At 39.5% G+C, this 22945-nt stretch overlaps 1 protein-coding gene across 20 annotated transcripts in view; it reads right to left on the reverse strand.

The window, feature by feature from the left end:
* Nucleotides 1-22544, reverse strand: part of tcf7l2 (transcription factor 7 like 2) — a 164009-nt gene extending 141465 nt beyond the window's left edge. For all 20 annotated transcript variants that reach the window (XR_011592753.1, XM_070876632.1, XM_070876638.1 and 17 more), the window contains exons 1-3: nucleotides 22029-22544; nucleotides 21726-21795; nucleotides 21350-21474 (exon numbers count right to left, since the gene is read on the reverse strand). Coding sequence is in view for 19 of the 20 variants with exons in the window: in XM_070876632.1 (XP_070732733.1) it covers nucleotides 21350-21474; nucleotides 21726-21795; nucleotides 22029-22217 (384 nt within the window). In the remaining variant the exon portion in view is untranslated. The remainder of the gene's footprint in view (nucleotides 1-21349; nucleotides 21475-21725; nucleotides 21796-22028) is intronic.
* Nucleotides 22545-22945: the final 401 nt, after the last annotated feature.

Consider the following 22945-nt stretch of genomic DNA (forward strand, 5'->3'; position numbering starts at 1 on the left):
CATATGCATTACTGCTTCTTGTAAACCTAACAATACCACTGCTGCCAAGAAGACAACACAAATACTTTACTGCTGGATTGCACATCTTTTTCAAAAAAAGAGCTTGTGCTGTTCTGAAAACTCTTGCATTCTTGACGACAAGACACAAACACTTACCAACACGTGTACAAACCCATTCAAAGAAAAAGTTAAACTTGGAAACCAAATAGTCTTATAATGTAGTAAGAGTTTAAATCCAATTGAAAGAGAAAAAATAATCTATAGGCGTGAAATGTCCTGACAGGACATAACTACTGAAGACATGGGGAACCTTATCCCAAACAATCAGAGCACCAACTGGACATTACGCCCACAACTCTTCCTGCACTTTACACAGGTTTTCCTTGCTGTTTGACAAACCAAACAAATGAATTTTAGTGGTAGCTAACTCGCTACATTTTAGATTTAACCAATAAAAGAAATTAAATGTAGCATAAATAAGACACAAAACAAGCCTCATGTAAAGTTACAGATAGTTTAGTTCAACACTCTCACCAGAAAATAATGTACTGAATAAAATGTCACCGGATCAACAAACGTAAATTCAAATAGTCTTAAAATGTAGTTAAGAGTTTAAATGCAATTTAAAGGAAAAAAACCATGAGAGGTATTTCTTTTTGCACTGCACTTTATTCTAAATAGTTTATTACATTAAAGTACTTGTGGAACACAGGCAATATAAATTGAAAAAAAACTCAAGAGGGCTCAACTTCATGCCATAAAAAAAAGCAGTATTAGTGGTGCAAAATATGAAAATCTTGAGGCACATTTTATATTCTAGATAATAAAGTGGTACATTACAGTACTGTTATCAGGACAGCTCAGTAGAAATATCATGAATTGACGTGGCCCCATGTTATTGATGCGCTGACCCCATTATCATGTGGTGACAGTTTTAGTTTGAACTCATCACATCACACCTTCTTTAAGAAAGCGCCGACTGAAAACAGGGAGATCAAATTAAACTATAATAACGGGGTGTTTAGGAATGGAAGCAAGCTGCAGAGACTGGGAACTTTTTGCATGGACATAATTTATATAAAAAAAAGGAACAACATTAATTAGGTCCTGAGTGTATAATCAAGATCAACAGACTACACTTTACACTCAAAACCACAAACCAAGCCTCTAACCATAGCCGGTTCATATGAATTCCAACACGCAGATAAAAAGCCACGTATGCTGAGGCTGAGGCTGATTATGAACTGAGTAATTTGAAATCAGAAACCTGCACACTTTACCATTTGTGGTTTCAAACTGTGAACCAATTCTCCTTTTACTCAAACCACTTATTTTTCAAATTTGCATACTGGGTTAATCTCCCCCATGACATATTCCTAAAGAGTGTAGATTTTTTTCAACCAATAATTTTGTTATTTAACTCTTTTAAAGGATCGCAGGAGTATTTTGCCACTCTGTTTCAGGAAGGATTAGGATTTTTGAGGAGTTCAAAGTACTTCCCCTTTTATTTCTTTGCAGAGGGCATAAAAGCAGGCAAGTGTGTTGTAGAGTGTAAAGGACAGCTCTGGTTGTTCGTAGAGAAAAAAGAGAGGAATTACTATAAGCTTTCCATTTTAAATTTAACAAAATGCATACATTAAAAAATTCAGATAGAAAGAGCATTATATATCGAATAGCAAGTTGTACTATTGACAAAGGAAAAAAAACATACAACACACAAAAAATTCAAAATGGTACCAAAAGATTAATCTTAAATGCGCATTGTAATGTATTTGTACTTAACAAGTAGATTTCTTTCCGACAGCTTCCAACTTTTATTTTACAATCAGATTATACTACTTAAAAAGAACCAGCCAACTTTGTTATTTCTTGTGATATTTCTGTATTTATAGAAATATAACATTAACAACTACACTTGCATTTATCACATGAAGCACAACCAACTCTTGTGTTCAGTTTAGACTCGCAAAATCCACAAACTCTGACTTCAATAACTGCAAAAGAAATGATCGCACTGGTCTATAGGCATTTTTGTTTTGGAGTGGGGGAACAATTATTCAAGCTCCCAATGCTAGTTAGAGACAAGACTTGTCTTTCTGCCTGAAGTACCTCTTGTTGCTGTGTTTACACTGTGCTGCTCCTGCAATATCAGTTAGTACATCTTTTTGCCATTTGAGCTCGCCAAACCCATTTGTACTAGCAGCTGGAACTGGGCACCTCTCTGCTGCTGTCCCAGCAAGAAACAGTCAACATCTGCTTCAGCGCATCCAATCACTCTTAGCACATCCATCCCCCTTTGACTAATGTGCACCGACACTCGTATATCACCTGCAAATTGGCCCAAATGAATTAACCAGTGCTCTGCTTAACATTACGAGATTTAAATGGATTTTCTCTCTACAGGTCTCCTCAATAATTGCATTTATCCATCTTGTTGAAATACAGTTTACACTTGCTAACATCATTCCAATTCAAGCTACATTTTCTGCTCCAGTGGCAAGAACACTGGAGATTTGTCATCATATCATAACGGGTAATTCAAACAACAATTAGTTCTATGACTGCCCGTATGTCAACATCTGCTTCAGTAAGCGCAGCTTCAGTCCCCCACACAGCTCGCTAAGATGAATTGTGCTTACTAGTCTTCAATTTGGATACAAGCTTAACAAGTCAATGCTTCAAAAGCAGTAGGCTCATTACACATTTTTTTAAATTGTGTAAAAGGGAAGATTGTTACTTTTTTTTTTAAAAAGGGAGGCGGTGCAGTAGTCTTAATTTAATTAAATGTTACAATACACAAAGCCTCTTTTAAAAATAATTTAAAAATAAAAATTTTGTTCATAAAAATCAAACTATTTGAGATTCTTATTTATTCTGAACCAAACTGGAACGTCAATGACTGGAACTTGCTAAATACTTTGCCCTGCAAAAATAATTTTTCTTTACTACTTTGGGCCAGATTTCCTTTACTATGTAAAAGTACCTGCAGAAATAGAGGGTAAAATATAGTGACTGTCAGTGCCAATACATTATAAAGCTTCCCAGTCTATCGCTACAAAACCGGTTTCAATTAGTCAATTATAAAATTGTTTTTGATGCTATTTAAGCAAGTAAACAGCACCAACTCTCATTTTTTAAAGCATCTACCCAGTGTTTCATGCATTAAGTTCCAATGTAAACAAGAATACAATTGATGAAACCCAAGGCTGGGCTAGGCAACAGTTGTACAGAACAGAGCTGGTAATGAGCACTGCTAGACAGCTGAAGTCTCGTGCAGAATTGCTAGATGAGTACTTCTGCATTCAAAAAAAAATAGAATGGAACAATGTAACTAACTCCTAGGCAACAGCACCAATTCAGCTGTGTAAACACAAGCTCCCTCTCTCTTCTCTTCTTCCCTCCCCCCCAACCCCGGCCTCCCCCCTCAAAAAATCCTCATTATCTGTAGAGCTCCAGAAACTCCTCAACCCCATTACACACATTTCCGAACTATAGGATACAATGTCAGCTGGGTACAGGATACGATTTCAATCACTTTGTTTTCAGGTTTTCTGCCTTTAACATCTGAAATATTTACCGAGGTTCAGTGGGGAGCTAATTAAAACATCACACAATCAGTTGACAAACAGACGAACAGTGCTAACATTCGACATGTACTGGACAGAGGAACAATCTGCAGATAGTGTTTGCCACTGGTGTATCAAGAACAAGTTCTCCAACTCACCACCCAATACGGCTGTAGAACATGGGCGTCCACGCTCAGGATTCCGACTAATCGTCAAGCAAGTTATGTTGGGCCACTCTCTTGCAACCAGTAGGAGCTGAAGACATGTTTACATCGACGTATGTTTAGTTTGGAGATTAGCAGCTGTGCATCAGCTTTGCATGTTTATATTGCTAACCCTGGACAGAAATGCAGGTCCATGATTCTGCCACTTAGATAAGAGAGCCAGATTTAGCAGTGTAACTGCAGGAAAGTGGCACCTGGATGGCATCCTCCCGCAATCCAAACTAAACAAGCACCGATGGAAATAAAGTACAACATGGAACTTTTTTTAAAATTCCCTGCAATGTTATAATATGCAAGGAGCGTAACTTCTGGGTGTATGATAGGTTAGCAGTTTTGTACTTCCTGCACAACAGTCAATACCACCACCTGGAGTCATCACAAGGTCAAGCACACCAGAAGGTCACAGGTTCAATTGCTGCTCTGTGCTTAGTTAGCCGATCTTAGCCAAGCTTCCAGCAATTTGGAAGCTACAATCCATGGGGAGATGTCAATCGGAGCTCACACTCTTATGTCACTATCCCAAGTACCCCAGCTAAAAAATGTGCATGCATGGACATCAGGTGAGAGCAAGACTGGACAGAATCTGCAACTTTTATTATTGCATATATCATAAAATGTTTATCGGGGAAACAGCGGGGGGAGTGTGACTAGCTGAAGTGCTCTTGCAAAGAGCCAGCACGGGCTCGATGGGCCGAATGGCCTCCTTCTGTGCTGCAACCATTCTATAATATGGCAGTGGACAAAGGAGTAACACATTTCCAAATTAAAACCTGCACTGGACCGGATGCCATAGAGGTGGTAGAACTCCATGTCATACAGTGCTCAATCAAGCTAAAAATCCATTTAGCACAACGCGGATTACAATACTGAATGCACCACCTCATCAATCCTACAGCATGCTGCACTATTATCTACTGGTTTATATCAATTGTTGCAATAAGAAATACTTGCACCTCATATTAAAACATTTTAAAGTGCTTCACGCAATTAATCACACTTTTTGAAGTGTAGTGACTTGTTATGTAGGAAAATGTGCCATTCTTTCTGCACCACCCACGGACCACAAACAGCAATGAGATGAATGCCCAGTTAATCTGCTTGTTATGGTATTGGGTGCAGAAAGAACAGTGCATGACACTGAAGAACTTCCTGCTCTTGTTCAAATAGTGTCATGGGTTCATCAGCATCCACCTGAACAGGCAGGTATGATCTCGGTTTAACACTCATCTGAAGGACAGCACCTTCAACAATGCAAATCCCTTCAGTACTGCACTGGAATGTTAGCCTGTTATGTGCCTCGGACCCACGGACAGGAATAGCCTCAGAATATAACCAACTCTCAGATTCAATCAGTTAAACCCGAAACAGTATATACATTGGATGATGAAAATGACAGCAGTAATTTAAACAGCAACAGTCCAGGAATCCAGATAATTATCCCTTCAAATAATAACCTGTTTTTTTTTTTAAGATTAGGGAAAAATAAAACATCTTTCTTTATTCCCACACCTAATTAGTTTCCACAATTCGATTTAGCAAAACCTTATTACATAAGAATAAAAACTACAGAGTGCATTCAGGCACTTAAAACTAGATTCCACATATAACCCATCAGGAGAGATCTGTAAGCCCTCTATTTGCAGAATAAATACAGAATAACCATTCTAAAGTTTAGTGTAGTCTCGGAGTTCCAGGAGATGTAATTAGAGTAGATAGTTCTGATGGAGGAGTTAGCACGAGCACATGCTACAATGGCCCTTTTCTGAAAATTGTACAATTTTAAGAATTAAAAATCAGTTAACATAAGAAATAGGAGTAGACCATTCGGCCCTTTGAGCCTGCACCACCATTCAATAAGATCATGGCTGATCATTCCCTCGGTACCCCTTTCCTGCTTTCTCTCCATACCCCTTGATCCCTTTAGCCGTAAGGGCCATATCTAACTCCCTCTTGAATATATCCAATGAACTGGCATCAACAACTCTCTGCGGTAGGGAATTCCACAGGTTAACAACTCTCAGAGTGAAGACGTTTCTCCTCATCTCAGTCCTAAATGGCCTACCCCTTATCCTAAGACTGTGTCCCCTGGTTCTGGACTTCCCCAACATCGGGAACGTTCTTCCCGCATCTAGCCTGTCGAGTCCCGTCAGAATCTTATACGTTTCTATGAGATCCCCGCTCATCCTTCTAAACTCCGGTGTATAAAGGCCCAGTTGATCCAGTCTCTCCTCATAGGTCAGTCCAGCCATCCCTGGAATCAGTCTGGTGAACCTTGGCTGCATTTCCTCAATAGCAAGAACATCCTTCCTCAGATTAGAAGACCAAAACTGAACACAATATTCCAGGCGAGGCCTCACCAAGGCCCTGTACAACTGCAGTAAGACCTCCCTGCTCCTATACTCAAATCCCTTAGCTATGAAGGCCAACATGCCATTTGCCTTCTTCACCGCCTGCTGTACCTGCATGCCAACTTTCAATGATTGATGAACCATGACACCCAGGTCTCGTTGCACTTTCCCTTTTCCTAATCTGCCACCATTCAGATAATATTCTGCCTTCGTGTTTTTGCCCCCAAAGTGGATAACCTCACATTTATCCACATTATACTGCATCTGCCATGCATTTGCCCACTCACCTAACCTGTCCAAATCATCCTGCAGCCTCTTAGCGTCCTCCTCACAGCTCACACCGCCACCCAGTTTACTGTCATCTGCAAACTTCAAGATATTACACTCCTTCATCCAAATTCCTTCATCCAAATCATTAATGTATATTGTAAGAGCTGGGGTCCCAGCACTGAGCCCTGCGGCACTCCACGAGTCACTGCCTCCCATTCCGAAAAGGACACGTTTATCCAGACTCTCTGCTTCCTGTCTGCCAACCAATTCTCTATCCACACCAGTACATTACCCCCAATACCATGTGCTTTAATTTTGCACACCAATCTCTTATGTGGGACCTTGTCGAAGGCCTTTTGAAAGTCCAAATACACCACATCCACTGGTTCTCCCTTGTCCACTCTACTAGTTACATTCTCAAAATATTCCAGAAGATTTGTCAAGCATGATTTCCCTTTCATAAATCCATGCTGACTTGGACCAATCCCGTCACTGCTTTCCAAATGCGCTGCTATCTCATCCTTAATAATTGATTCCAACATTTTTCCCACTACTGATGTCAGGCTAACCGGTCTATAATTCCCCGTTTTCTCTCTCCCTCCTTTTTTAAAAAGTGGTGTTACATTAGCTACGCTCCAGTCCATAGGAACTGATTCAGAGTCGATAGACCGTTGGAAAATTACCAATGCATCCACTATTTCTAGGGCCACTTCCTTAAGTACTCTGGGATGCAGACAATCAGGCTCCGGGGATTTATCGGCCTTCAATCCCATCAATTTCCCCAACACAATTTCACGCCTAATAAGGATATCCTTCAGTTTCTCCTTCTCACCAGACCCTCGGTCCCCTAGTACATCCGGAAGGTTATTTGTGTCTTCCTTCGTGAAGACAGAACCAAAGTATTTGTTCAATTGGTCTGCCATTTCTTTGTTACCCATTATAAATTCATCTGAGTCCGACTCCACGGGACGTACGTTTGTCTTCACTCATCTTTTTCTCTTCACATATCTGACGCTACCTGAACCCAGATTAGATCCATTCCAGCAAACTATTATTTACAATGCATATTGGGAATGTTTATGAGCAGCTACTCAGTTCTGGGTTATGCTTAGTGTTGGCAGTTTTAACAGGGTGTAGGGGAACGTCTCACATCTTTGATGTGCACTGACCTTCATATCGAATGATTGACTGTGAAGTTATTTCTGTGGATGTATTGACAATGTCAAGGTATCGGTTTGGCTCAGTTGCTGGCACTCTCACCTCTGATTCACAAGACTGTAGGTTCAAGCTCCAATCCAGAGCTTCAGAAATCCAGTGACATACTGTGGGAGTGCTGCGCTGTCATGGATTCAGTCCCTTGGATGAGACATTAAGCCAGAGCCCTGTCTACTTCCTCCAGTGAATGTTAAGAATCAGATGCCACCATTGAATAAAACAGCTAGGAATTCTCTCCATTTCTTGCTCAGCATTCCTCTGCCAACCAGCACCCCACCACCCCCCTCCCTCCCCCAGCCGTCATTCACTGACATTCAACTTTGGGATTTTGCTGTGTGAAAAATGGATGCTAAGTTGGTCTATGTAACAACAGTCATTGCACTTCAACGGTAATTCATTGTACGTGAAAGCATTTCTGACAGATGTGATAAGGCATTAAATAAAAGCAAGTCTTTCAATTAATCTACAATTGGCTATTCAAATTTTAGTCAGTACAAGTTAGAAACAAATATTAAACCAGCGGAAATTAATGCTGTACTGCAAAAATATCAATGTTTAAAACAAACATAACACTACTATTATTGTAACAAATTTCAACATCTGTTAAGGCTGCCTGAGTAACACCACTGTTATACCAAGTAACTTCAGTGGAGCTTCCAAATGCAGCTCTGTATTTTTGGGATTTCAACCTATGAAGAATGCACATTGATCCAGCATGTTTTGTGTCCAAGTTTTGCCCCAAACTTTTGGCTTTGATGGGGGAAGGAGGAAAAAGAGCTATTAAAGCCAGCATATTGTCTGGAAAGAGATAAGGTGCAAGGGTTTCAAGCTGTCAATCTTAAAGCAGCCATGTTTTTGGACCGTCGATGATTTCACTTTTGTCACTATTCTTTACACTAGTAGAAAAGCAATGAAGTCGAGTCTTGCTTGGCAACTCTGACTTTCAAGAGACCTGATTACGCACCTGTGAAGCACCTTGGGATGTTTTCCTACATTAAAAAAGTGTTATGTAAATACAAGTTGTTGTTGTACAGTGGGAGTTTCAAATTGGGCAATAATTTTCAAGCAAGAGTTCAGATATTTGAAGTTTGTTTTAAAGAGGTAAAGGGTGTACTGTCCCACCCCACTACACCACAGTCTGACAGATTATGTTATATAAAGGCATGAAATTAATTGATGAAAAAATAAAATTCTACCTGAGAATAATCAAGGAGCGCACAAAACATTGAGGCAGCTTTTCTTTTGAAATGATGTAAATACATTTGATAATGAACTGATACATTGGGTAAGTATAGAATACCACAACGAATAGTCAGGAAGCATCATCGATATTTGTCAGCACTCACGGTGGAGTTAAACTCTACGGGTAATATCAGAGAGACTGCTCTAACCCAGAGTCTGGAGTATAAAATGTATTTTTGACGCAAAAATTCAGTAAAACAGGTTCAGAAAAACAAATGAATCTGTGAAAAGCCTTTACAAACCTTACTTGTAGCTAATAATACTACTTAAAAAAAAATCTTAGCACAAGATTAAGCCACAGTTCTCAACGTATTATATAACTTGCATTCTGAGAGAGAAATTGATTGGTATCTCCTCTCCCAACCTTCCAAAATCATTACTCACTCATATATACTGCTATATCAAAAAGCATACATATTTTTTTTTTTAAATGGACAATTTACAATACAAACATGCAGCTCAATTCCTTCTACGCCAATTTACATTTGAGTTTACTTTAAAAACCTTCGAAGATGGGTTTGCATTAACTATTTTTCCAGTCAATAAGACTGCCAAATAAAACCAACAGTAAAACTGAATGGTTTAAATCCAGTTTAAGCTTATGCATAATTTTGCACAAAATCCTATCATAATCCCAAGATTACTAAATTAAATAGATTAAATCTTTGGGACTACTCCTGCACGTTTCCTATATAAAATGATTGAAAAATGCCACACGCACCCCGTGCAAACAAGCACTGTCCCATCTCCCTGTTGCCCAGCAAAACAAATAAGCCTTTAATGGTGGGAAAAACCTTGTCCCACTAGACAGAAGTAATTAAGTCACAAAACAATAACAAGAGAATCCAATCTTTTTAATACGCTGTTTCCATTGCACACCAACTACACTGAAAGGCATCAGAAATTAAATGCAACTGCTGGGACATTTATCCCAATTTCCTAATTTTAATACCGTGGTTGGTTTAGGAGACACGACAAAAACATACTGATGTGAACACACAAGTATTGTTCATGCTGTTTTAAATAAAAACAGACTCATCTAGTGGGTTGACACCAGAGTTGAATCAGTATCCAAAACAATAGATTAAAGTTGCAATACCAGAATTTATTTAGCAAATAAAAGTACAGCAGTAAAACATTTAAAGGTTTTTTTCCCCCTAACAATACAAATTTAAAGTCAGTCCAGTAAATAATATATTAAAAGAGCATCATCTTTTGGAATTTCTGAATTACAAGCTAAAAATTCCTGCACACAACATGCGTCAATTGCATGAGTAGTGAAATGGACATTGACTCATCCAGCAATTAACAAAATGGCATTAGAAAGGGATGGTGGATTAAGAAAGGAGTTATACAGTAGTCAAGAGGACTACATAGCAAACAATGTTAAGAATAGTGGGATTGTACATCAAAAGAATTTTAAAACATTTACTGTAATTTAATGTTTAACAGTTCCAAAAAAAGAATCACCTCTTAAATTTGCAAGTTATGATACTCCAAAAATTTACAGTATACTCCAAAAAATTATAGTAGTCACATCACTGTTGACACTCAGTAGGCTCTACAACTAGCCAATTTAGAAAAACTCCCAAAAAGACATCATTGCTTAAAAATGAGAGGGCAAAAATAATGCTGAACCAAATTTAAAGTGATTTATAAAATAAACAAACATTCAGCACTGCTCCCATTCCAGTCTGCTAATCAGAACGTCATTTTCACGGCAGTACCACAGACGTCATAAAAGACTACAGGCCACATATGCAAGATTTCTTCTGAGATCTTTCTGTGGGTTGTAGCAAGAACTGCCATTTAGGAGAAACAAAAAGTGCAATTGTTCCACATGTTAAGAAGCATGAAATTCCTCAACTCAAGGAGCGATCTCAACTAGTCACAGATGATCGTAGTAATTTTTTTAATAAATAGGATGTGTTACAGAATGCAGATTAAGTTTGGGGAAGAAAAACAGACAATGCATGTTCTTCACAATGTTCTAACTACAGGATAAAAAGGTTGTATTATTAAATTAAAACAGGGGAAACAAGCAATGAGGTCAAGTTTTTAAAAAAAACACATTTTGTTTGGGCTTCACAAAAGCAAGAGAGAAATCGTGTAGGTGAGAAATCTAGTACTTCAGGACAGGAAGCTAGAAATGGAGCAAGAAATACCTAATTATTATGTACTGATTTCCTGTAAAATTCCGCAAATTGGATATTAGCTTTATAAAATAATTACATTTTGTGTTAATGCTATAATTCTCTTTTGTGCTACAGCAATTCTAAAACTCAACAGGCCACACACCTTGACATTCACTCGGGTTTACATCCTGCAGGTAACAACGTATTGTAAGAAAAATTCCAGAGATTTATTATTACAATGGAAGGAAGTCACTACAATTAACGTTAGCTGTGACTGCCACAGTTCGAACAAGGCCTCTAAATGAACCTATTTTCCCCTTCAAATTCCTGTGTAGTAATTGAATCCTTAACTGTTTTCTTAAGGATTGGAGTTACAAAAACATCCAGCCTTTCTGAAATCCATTTGTACTGAATAAGTGCACAGAACAAGATAGGGCTGAAATTAGAAAAAGACAGACAAGAACCACACACATGGACGGCTCAAGATTATAATAAAGCCCCCCAACCCCCCCTTTGACAAACATGAATTTGAATCCCTCATCCCTTTTCTTCTGATAGACAGCCACTGGGAGGACTGTTCTAATTATTCTAACATTAACAGCAATTACAAGTACTACTCAAACACCTTTTGTTTCCTGTACAGCTTTTGCCAGCCTGAAATTCCTGCCCTGAGAATGCTCACACTGGAAGCTGTTTCTCCCCCCACCCACCCACTCAGAATGCAACATTAACAAGTTTTTCCCTTTCTGCCTATTTTATTCATTTCCCAGTGGCCCAATTGAAATTTTAATGGAAACTTGTCCAGGCGTTTCTTCCCAGAAAACCAGTGCAGCCCTGGGCAATCCCTGTGGAGGCTGGCTCCCCCAAGGAATCTGATACTGTCACAGAACCAGCCCCTTTCCTCCGACAGGCCTCTTTAGCCTCAGCAGCAATCCAGGTGTCTATTCAACAGTTTGCACTGGGGTTTAATTTGAAAATTCCATGCATTTGCTCTTTGTCTGAGCATTTCATTACTCTCCATTTTTTTTTGTAAACTTACAGGATTCTCCACTGCAGTCAGTAAAGTAAAAACATTGTATTTTTACAGCTGTAGTAATTTGTTTTTTTGTGGTTATTTTATTGCTGCTTTCTGGCATTTTACGCTCAGCAGGCCACTCTTGTATTAAGCCCAGATCACTGTCAAATTTATCTAAAACATTAATTGCCAGAATTCAAGCAGATTTCATTTTGTAGTTTTTTTTTTAAATAATGACTCTTTTCAATCGCCCCAAATCTGAAACTAGTGGTCTTTGTGCATCCAAGTCAATGTCTTTCAACGACCACTGATTTCAAGATCCTCGCCATTGCTTTCAAGTCCCTCTGTGGTCTTGCCACTTCTTACTTTAGCAATCTGTCTGCTGCATGTCCCCGAAGACATCCTCCACGACTGTGATGCCATTTTACTCCTCGTTCCCTGTACCTCTCACTCTCCCACAGGTAGCCACTGTTTCAGCCATTGTTCCCCATCCATCGGAAACACTCTCCATAAATCACTTATAACTGTACCATGTCCGTCTCTGCTTTCAAAAGCCATTTAACAATCCCTTCTCTCCGACCAGGTTTTCACCTCGCAACTTTATGTTTCTGATTTCTTCCTTCCTCTTTCCTCTGCCCTACAAAACAATCAGAGGAGTGGTACAGAACTATAACTTGTCGGTGATGATCAGAAATGAATTGTGGAGTAAAACATATACACCAGGAGCCCAGGATTGGATTCCCAGCTGGTGCTGAATTTGCTGATCTCAAATGGAGCAACAGTTGGGATGCAACGATCTCAATGCCACCGAGTTGGGAAAAGAAGAAAAGTCAAGACAAGATTCCTGCTTCAAATTACTATCCTATTACTAGAAAGTATGCATGTCATGTGTGGACGGGATGTCCTCCATAGAAACATAGCTTCCGAACAGCTATTTGGGTGAAGAACAATAAGACTGCCAGCATCTGGAACTGGATCACAGTTCCAGAGTCAGCACCTCAGGAAAAAAAAATTGTTAAAAATCTAACCATTATATATTACATTTGGTACATGGGGCACTTGTTTCATTGAAAATTCATTAAGGATACCTGCAGGTATTTTTCATGGTAACAGTATGGCACAATACTTGCTCATTTTTGTACACCAGCTTCCCACAAATTACTCCAAATACTTTCTGAAAAATTTTCATTGCCATTTCCTTTCCTCAGTAACAGATACTTCTAGGTGTCCAAAGTGGGATTTAACCAAAATAAATAAATTCAAAATATACAAACTCATTTGATTAAATCTATCCAATGAATTTTCTCTTAATGCCTTCATTACAGGTTTTACTTGAATATCTGAGTCTCTCCCAAAAGCCTGGGTTTGAACTTGATATTTTTGCCCAGAGCTGTAACTGAACTGAGTTTGGATTGTGTAGTCTGAGCACGTTCAGTGTACATAATTTCCCAGGATGCAACAGCACTGTGCAGTCAGATTTTATGAAAGGATGTTTTCCTTTACTCCCTAGCACACAGTAGCTTTTCCTCACATAATTTTGAAAAGCAAGAGATCAAAGTTCAAAAGCTTTACGCAAGTTTTTTTTTAAAAAGAGGCTGTGTGAGAGAAAGAAAGAAAAAAATTAATTGATTATACACTAGATACAGCTTTTGCTTTGTGCTCCATAAACTTTATAAAGTATATTAAGCTGAGGGAAAGAGAGGGAGGACGAGAATGTACATTTTTCAGAAATAGAATTGTGAAAGCCAACTGATTATCTCCACCAAGCAAAAGGAGTTTTGGAGAGAGAAGCAACAAAGAAAAAGCAGGGAGGTAGAATTAGATGAGGAGAGACAGAGAAAATTAACACAACACATCAGGGACAGATAAGAGAGTGAGCATTCTCTCCGACTTACCCTGCGAAATGCCACAGGAGAGCGACTAAGATATATGTAAAAACGTGCACAATAGTGACTGAGTCACGCACCTAAATCTTAAGATAAATTCTGCATACTTGCCAAGGGTACCTCAGAATATCTCCATGATATAATTCATTTCATTCAGGATTCCTTAATATTTTTCAATATTGGGAGTTCAGGGTCAACTTAATAACTGCAAAAAATGTAGTCGAATCAAAAATGGCACCCTACTGAAACCAAAATAAATCAGCTGTTGAGCCAGAAAACGATCCTAGTTTTGATCCATGTTCTGTGCTGAGTTAGTTGATCTCAGCCAAGGGACCAATAGGGCACTATAATTAGCTGCAGAGCCTGCGGTTTAGGGAAAGGAAATATTGGCCAGGATGCCCCCCTCCACAAGAAGTGAACAAGGTCTCCAGGTGAGGGCAGGATCTGACCCTGCAGTGATTTCCTCTAGAGTTGAACAGCTCACTTGTATTCACCTTCAAGACTCGTTTATAACCACCCTAGAGAGTAATAGACAGGATGGCATGGAATCTTACCCCAATGAAGAGATTTTTGCCTTGAGGGCAGAAGGGAGAAAAATTAGAGGCCATCACTTGCAGGGCAAATGCAGGAAAAGCACAGTAATGCTAGAACTAGACAAATTAGCATTTTTCCCATTTACTGTTCCAGAAAGGTTACATACCATAGGGTAGTGGTGTCCAATCTAAAACCGCGTGAACCCTTCCCAAGCCCTACCAATCCAAACCCCCGAAGCCCAGGCAACTCGGGCATATTTGTGCTCAGATTTCTTGTCTGTTATAGACAGTCCAGTTTGAATGTTGTGGCCGAGAGAGGCCTGTTTTTAGTGCTGTTGTCATTAGTGGATAAACCGTAAATCAGAACGAGATCTGTAGTACCAGCACACTTGGGAACATAAATTACAACAGGCTCCATGGCATGTACCTATGTGGCCCACAGAGACAGATGTCTGAGGCCCCCTAGCCATGTAGGGACCTGCACACATTAGGGGAATGAGATCACCCCATAGTAGCTTTTGTGAAGCTCAAGCCTCCGGTTATGTAAAAAGATTATACGTGTCAATTTCCGTTTACCTTATTCAAATTGGACATCAACTCGCTTACAACTTTTATTCAGTGTAGCACAAGTGCGGTTTTTAGAAAAGTTAGTTCTGTTTTTCCCTGTACTTATCTTCACCATAGACTTATTCCACATGTATGGTTATCCCACTCTCTGAGCTCAATTTTCCCCAAAGCCATTTTTTGAAGTTACGCCCGTTTTTTGGGGGCCCAAAAAAAATCATCCAACTTTCCCCTTTTGAAGTGTTGATTTTGGCGCCGCCTCGCTTGTCCTTTAGCTTTGGGGGTGGAGCCTAAGATCTGCGCCAAAAAGATGGGGCTGCCAGGGTAACGAGGAACGCACTGTGGGCTGAGGTTGGAAAGTGAAACATATAACACATTCTGGCCAGCTCACAGCAACCTGCACAAGAACCTTGCACATTGCAGCAGCTTATCAATTATTAAATTATTGAAGTGTTTATGCCAAAAGTCTTTCCCCACTTCCGGTGAATCAAGGGGTATGGTGAGAAAGCAGGAATGGGGTACTGAAGTTGCATGTTCAGCCATGAACTCATTGAATGGCGGTGCAGGCTAGAAGGGCCGAATGGCCTACTCCTGCACCTATTTTCTATGTTTCTATGTTTCTATGTGCCGCTCCTAAACCTGGCCGAAAGGCCTCCCTGTGCAGATGCCGGGTGCCACTGCTAGCCCTGGCCGAAGGGCCTCCCTCCTCCAGGTGCTGCTCCTAACTCTGGCTGAAAGGCCTCCCCGCCTCTCCCCTCTTTCCCCTCCCACCCTCTCTGCTGCATCTGCTGCACTGATTCTCTTACACGCGCCGATTTTGTTAACTGCCCAGAAGGTTTCTCCGGAGTGGTCACATATGCCATCCTAAGAAAAATTTAGAGTAAATCGGAGCTTGCCAAACTTGCTTAAATGGCCAGAACTGGCGTGGGTGGCAGGTTATGCCCCAATGAGGTAAAAAAAATCGTAGCCTAAAAAAAAATCGTACCTAAGTAAATTACGCTAGCACTGAAACTTTGGGGAAACTTGGGAGATTTTAATTTACTCCAAATAAAAACGGTGCAGGCCAAAAAAAACGATGCAAATAATTGGGGGAAATTGAGCCCCCTGTAATCAACCAATAGTTTTGGGGGCAACTGGCTCTCTGTTCCCACTGTCCTGTTGGGAGGGATGGAGCAGAGGACAAAGAACACTTAACTTTGCTCTGCATCTCCCGTTACCCACCAGAATTCAGGAGCTCACATGTCAAACCGCAGCGTATAGGTGCACCAAGTCATCTATGTGCGCATTATTTCTACACAGTACTCAAGTTGGTCCCCCTGGCCAAGTTCAAGATTCAGCAGTCAAAAGGAATTGACTTTTCCCCACACAAAAATTTAAAGGGGTTCCTTCCAAACCACTCCCCACGCAAAAAAACCCACAAACCTTGGAGCCACCCACTATCATACTACCTCTTCCAGTCGCTTCATTCAGTCAGACTGACTGAATTGTGGCATCTGCACCACCAACAGTTTTACCAAATTAGTTAAATAGCATTGTGGGGGAACGGAAAAAAAAAAGACAAGAGCAGCTGATCCCAACATTCTCCCTGCCTCCCAAAATGGAGTATTCGGCTACAATAAGTGCTTAGCAGAGAACTAATGACAAGGGAAAAATATATTGAATTTTAATAGTGTTCTAACCATTTCTACTTGGCTGACCCAATATGATTTGGGTTTTGACTTCTCCCCTCATCTCCAGAAAGTTTTTTTTTAAAGTTTGATGTTGAACCCAGTCTTGTGGATAAAAACGCTGAAGGAGAATTGTGTTAGCAATTGAACTCTTTGCAAAAGGGGGCATTTTTTTATTGCATGGTTCCTCCTTTTAAAAAAAACAGCGACAAACAGTACAGACCACCCCCACCACCATTTGCACTTAATCATTAGGTACAGCAAAAACTCCTGGTGCTCAAATTTAGTTTGTAAATATTTACAGCATAGTTTTCCATTTGTTGATCACTGCTGAGAAACCTCACCATAATCTACATCTGCATTTCATTGACTTAAATTTACCACATGTTGAGATGGGAGCGGTCTCAATTCCATTTGAATCACTGCACAAATATGCAAGTGATTTATTGTTTTTTTTAAATCGCGCTGGTTTTGTTCGACTCCACTTTTGGTGCAAATTACTCCTTCTGGTCTGGCAGGCCATGAACAATCAGTACAGACTAATTAGACTTTGTAAATGTACCCTGCCCTACTAATGCCTTCACAATCCAAAAGCAAAATAACAAGACATTTGCTAAAACTGCTCATATACTGACACATCAGACATATAGAAAGGGTCTGATGTGGTGTTAAAGAACCCATTCAGCACCATAAACCCCCTGGAGATGGCAATTAGGGACAATTAACATGTGCAGCCACAGTGCTAGATAGAAGACATTTACAAAATCTCTCACACACCTGGGAGCAAGGCATTAACCAACTCTTTGCCACATACAATTAAAACCCTATGTAAACACACTTAATCCAGATTACAATTCTTGATGTGTTCAGAGGGTTAACCCCGCACATTGAAAACAGCCAACTACAAATAAACACTGCAAGGAAATAATGAAACCTGGCCAGTCAATACATTTCTAATCCCCCAGTTTTCTTCAGCACCAAACCCCACTCCCAACATCTTTGTGGATCATGGGGTACAAGGCCAGTGCGGCATCAAGTATTTCAAAATTCATAAATAATCACTGCAGATTTATGGCTCTGTCGCAATTACTAGCCAAGGGTTTGGGGGCATATTTCTTTCTGATGGCTTGTCAAGGTGTAAATTTGGCTGCACAGTAGCTGTGGAATGAGGCAGAGGGAACTTCTAGCAGACTAATTCAGGTTTAACCAGAAAGCAAACAGTATTTCTCCTCAATCTCAGGTGCTTGAAGCACCACTGCCATACAATTGCTGTACACGAGAGTTAAATGTAGGTCTCAAAAACTGAACTAGCCACCGCAGAAAATGTTTACAGGACAGCTGGAAAATCTCCTCCAACTTTAGTCATGGTACAGAAACTTATGTTCTCACAAATCTCTGCAGCTGTCACTCCCAAGCACATCATTCTAAACATGATTTCTCAACCAGTTTTGTTGCGTTTCAATTCATTTTTTAAACCACATCAATCCTTTTCTTTTGATTTCCATCAACTAAATCTAGATATATGCATTTAAAATAGTGAAACACGGGGCTAAGAAATTGAAGAGTACAATGTCCTGCATCATAATGCTCACAAGGAGTACTACACATACAAACTTGCAAACAGGAATCACCCATAACTTTTTTTTTAAAAAAGAGTTAAGAATTATAGGTTCTATTCTGAAAACAATAAAAGTGCAGAATTTCTTGACTCGTGAATCATGACTGGCAAAGAGCAACATACACATGCAAACCCTTAAACTATGTTTTCCTGTCAAGGTGCAGTTCCCATTTTTTTTTAAATGGAAGTGTCACTTGTAGAATTCAATTTCAAAAGCACAGGAGGAAAATAATTCTGCATTTGATCAATGTGGTTTCATTTTCAGCTCAACTTGCCTATAGTATAGTTCCAAAGGTACGGAACAAACTCAGACCAGTTGTTTCCAATTACCATAATAAAAAGCTTACGCTGAAATATCCTAAGTAAACATGTTAAAAAAAGTACTTTAAACAATCATCTCTTCCTTCAGAAGAAAATTAAAAAAGATAAATAAAAGTGATAGCACCATTAAAATCATCTGTAAAGTCAGGGATCCCACTATGGCAATTGTATTTTTTTTTTAAAAAGGTCACCAACAAATGTGTCACAGCAATACCTGTAATTGATATACAGGTGTTTGACTGAAGGGATAGATCACATATTTAGTAATGAAAAGGGTCTCAGAAGGAATTGCTGACTGGGACCCCTGTAAACGGAGAGTTCTAAAGAGTATTTGAACTGTACTTTAACTGCTTGTCATAAACATTAACATGATGCACAAATCTCCGAACACAAAAGGCCTTGAACACCTGCTCCGTTCAACGTGATATGCATTTTATGCTCCTATTTAAAACATAATGAACTGTGTAATGATAAATACTTTTGCATTGTACTAATAAAAAGATATGTACCACATGAAAGCACTGCCATACAATTTTCAGGAATGGATATTATCATCTATCCCTCTATGGAGGAGCCTGTATAGTTTCATTCAGGTTCTATTTGCTTTTGGGCCACTGCCCCATGCTGGCAATATACGTAATCTCAGCTGAAAACTAGCATTAAAAATGTTCCGATGACACCAAAATTACTGTAGTAATTAACACAATCATAAATTTATCTAGATCCCCAACATAATGTACTGACAGTACCCAAACTAGACATTTAATTATGTTACTACTTGCTGGGCTGTAGTAGAGCAGTACAATCTAATACATTATTCACAAGATACAGCATACATAAAGGCCTGCAATTTAAGTACATGTGGAAATTTTAGACAAAAGGTTTTCTGTACCTAATGCGCTATGGTATATGTTGGTCTAACAAATGGCATCAAGTCTATGTTCCAATTTCAAAAGTCTCAATGTGCTTCAGCATGTGGGCTGTGTGCAATACTGGACCAGTTGACTATCAATTATTTGTGCATCTAAATGTATATTTTTCTAAATAAATACTTTCAACAAAAACTATTTGTGAACACCAATGCCTTTCTAAAATAGACCAAACACCATACATTTTTTATTTTAATATTTCCAGGGTTTTCTGTACTGATGCTGTAATTCCTTTAAATCTTAAGCAGATCTGTTCAACTAAAAGAGAGCTAAACTTTAGGAGCTGGATGTTAAATCAAAGCTGGGATAAATTAAGTGAATCACAATTTTATTTTAATAAAATTCTAGCCTACATAATTTAAATGAACTAGAATGACCATCATCACCATCTTCAGTCCTGTTGACATCTTCCCAAAAAATCTATCTAAATAGTTGTAGAAGAAATCTAATCTAATGTATCTTAAATTACTATTTAGCCATATAAAATTACACTGAAAAAAATCAATTGCTCTCTAGCTGCAGTAAATTCGACAAATTTTACACAAAAGCCAAAGATTTTATTAACAGGGTGGTTTAAATCATGTCTTATGAACGGAAACTCAAATCACTTTGAAAGCATCCACTTCGGTCGGTCTATATAATGTAAGCAAGCAGAATGACTACGGATTTCGCCACTGCAAGCAATATAACCGGACATTGACAGAATGACACTGTCAAAGTCCTGTATAACATTTCATACAGGACCCCCTTTCATGAATCCAGCACGTGGATTCAATTTAAAACACCAGATTTTTTGGGGGGGGGGGGAAACCAAAATGTTAATAATAATGCATTGTAATCGACGTGATGAGGATTTTCAATCCTGGTGTAGGACAGTTTCAGTGCTTCTGCCTCTTGTCAAAAAGTATCAAAGTTTTGCTTAGTTTATTTCACGTGACTCTGCTGCTATTTCAACGCTGACGGCAGCTGACAGTTCGAGGAATCGTGGAGGTAAACTAGGAAGCAACATAAAGCCTATCGAGTCTAGCAAATTAGTCCCAATCGCAATGGTAATGTCCCGCTGAGACCCCAATTGTATTGCATGATGACCTGTAAATTTCTACATTTCCAACGCCGTTAAGGTTTTACAAAAAGGTCTGGCTGCCTTAATCGGAATGCCATGAAAACAAAAGAACAAAACTGGACCGAATCATATTCAAAAACACATCCAGATTTCAATGAAGTCGCCTTCCACAACTTACTGTAAAGGGTGTCAATAAAAGCTGCCCCTTTTTTTAAAAGCACGCCTCTTTTTTCTTGCTCAATCAGCTTGCAAAAAAAATACACACAGGATTTTTCAGCCGGGGAGACATGTTTTTTAAAAAAAAGGCAGCAAAATAAATAATCTGACTTTACACGGCTACTTAAAAAAAAATAAGAACGTGAAACAAACAGCTCCTTGACAATAGAAAGTCGAATCATGTCCACTTGTTGAACTAAGGTTTTTGCTTTAAATACACCCAAATTAGAAAAGTTTCTGCAGTCCATCTAGTCCCAACAAACTCTGCCAACATACACACACACCATGGCACAGGGCAAAAAGTTGCCAGCCTTTAGGAAAAAGATGTCAACACCTTATTTCTTTTTTAAAATAAAATCTGCCCGCCTTTTTTTTTCTAAGAGAAACGTGGCGAAGGAAAAGAAAATAACACTGTGCTCGTGTAAGGAAAAGTTGTTTTTAGGTGCTTTTAAAAAATATATATAAATATAAAATGCGCTGGAAAACTTTTCTACGTCCCCTAAAAATAAGACTTTTAAAATGGAAAAAAAAACCTACCGTCCTCGCACTGGGTGATAAAGATCCATTGGGAAGGTAAGGACTTGCCAGGTCAGGAATCATAATAAATGGATAGCCGGGGTATGGTGGGCCCTTGAACAACCCTCCATCTTGCCTCTTTGCCGCTAGGTCAAGAAACATGGCGGGGAATAAGAGAGAGAGAGAAAAAGAGAAGGGAAAAAAAAGTTAGGGATCAAACTTTTCTCAACATTTTTTTGTGTGTTGAAATGGCAACCGAAAAATAAAAATCAAAACAAACAACAATCCCCCCTTTTTTTTTTAAACAGCCGCTCCCGATCCATTTGAGAGTGAGAGAGAGAGAGAGAGAGAAACACACACACAACAACTTTTTTTTTCTCTTTTCCGGCCAACTCACCTTCTTCTAAACTCTCCCTGGATTTGTCCCGAAAACTTTCTGAATGCCGAGGCGGCGGCCGCCTTTCCGCCTGAGAGGAACATGGTGGATGGCAAAAGTGTGGGGGAGAGAGAGAGAGAGAGAGACAACACAAAAAGTCACACAAGAGTTTGGATTATTTAGCAGCGATCATCAGGTTGCAATATTATTATTTTTTTCCCCCAAAAAAAGTATCTGAGGTGATGAATTTTTTTTTTGCAATCTTTCCTTCCCCTTCAAAAAACAAACAAAACAAGAGAATTTTTTTTTGTTGTTGCTGCTTACCTCGGAGTCTGAGGAACTGTTTTGGTTGGTCTCTGACTCGTTTACTAATGAAGACTTGACGTCTGCTAAATCCCTTTCTGCAGAAGCGTTTTCCGAGATCTTTTCTTCCTGCTCCCCTTCATCTTTAAAAGAGATCATTTCATCATTGGCCCCGAGATCGTCGCCGCCACCGCTGTTTAGCTGCGGCATCTTTAATTTGTTTTTCTCTCTTTTGCCCCTTTTTTATATATATCTCTATATCTATAAAGTGATCGACTTGATGCAACTCGTTCAGGAGGAAAGGGGGGAAAAAGGGAGTGGGGGAGAAGGGGGGGGTTGGTTGGTTGTTGTTAATCCGTCGCAAGTATGGTTTTTTTTTCTTCTTCGTTCTTTCTTTCTTCTTGCCCCCCTCGCTGTCTTGCGAGTAAGTAAATAAATTGCAGGAGCGGTAATTGTTAGTGAAAGCACGCCGAAGAGCTGGCTCTCCTGCTCGGAGTGAAGTTGTTGGAGACTCGGCGGCGGCTGCTCCACTTCAAAGGCTCGCCGCTGTTTGATTGACACTTTGATTGACAGGAAAAGCTCCACAGACTGTCCCGCTCGCAAACTAATGAGATGCACAAGAGGGGAATACGTACCGAGTAATGAGGAGGGACTTACATGACGTCTGCATAAATAAATTAAAAGAGAACACAGAGAGAGAGAGGGGGAAGAGAGTCTAAAGAGAGAGGGAGAGGGGCTGGCTGAGGCTTTTAGTGCTAATCTAAAGCCCTTGAACTTGGTTTCCTCAATCTTTTTTTATTTTCTCTTGCTTTGTCTTGATCCGCTAACTTTTGCTCCAGTTTTTTTTTTACACACCAACCCATCAAGGGTTTTCCCACTCCATTCTAGTTTTTTTTTCTATATTGCAACCTGTGCTGCCTTACTTACAATCGATCTTT

The sequence above is a fragment of the Pristiophorus japonicus genome, chromosome 3 (genome assembly GCF_044704955.1).
Source record: "Pristiophorus japonicus isolate sPriJap1 chromosome 3, sPriJap1.hap1, whole genome shotgun sequence".
NCBI lineage: Eukaryota > Metazoa > Chordata > Chondrichthyes > Pristiophoridae > Pristiophorus > Pristiophorus japonicus.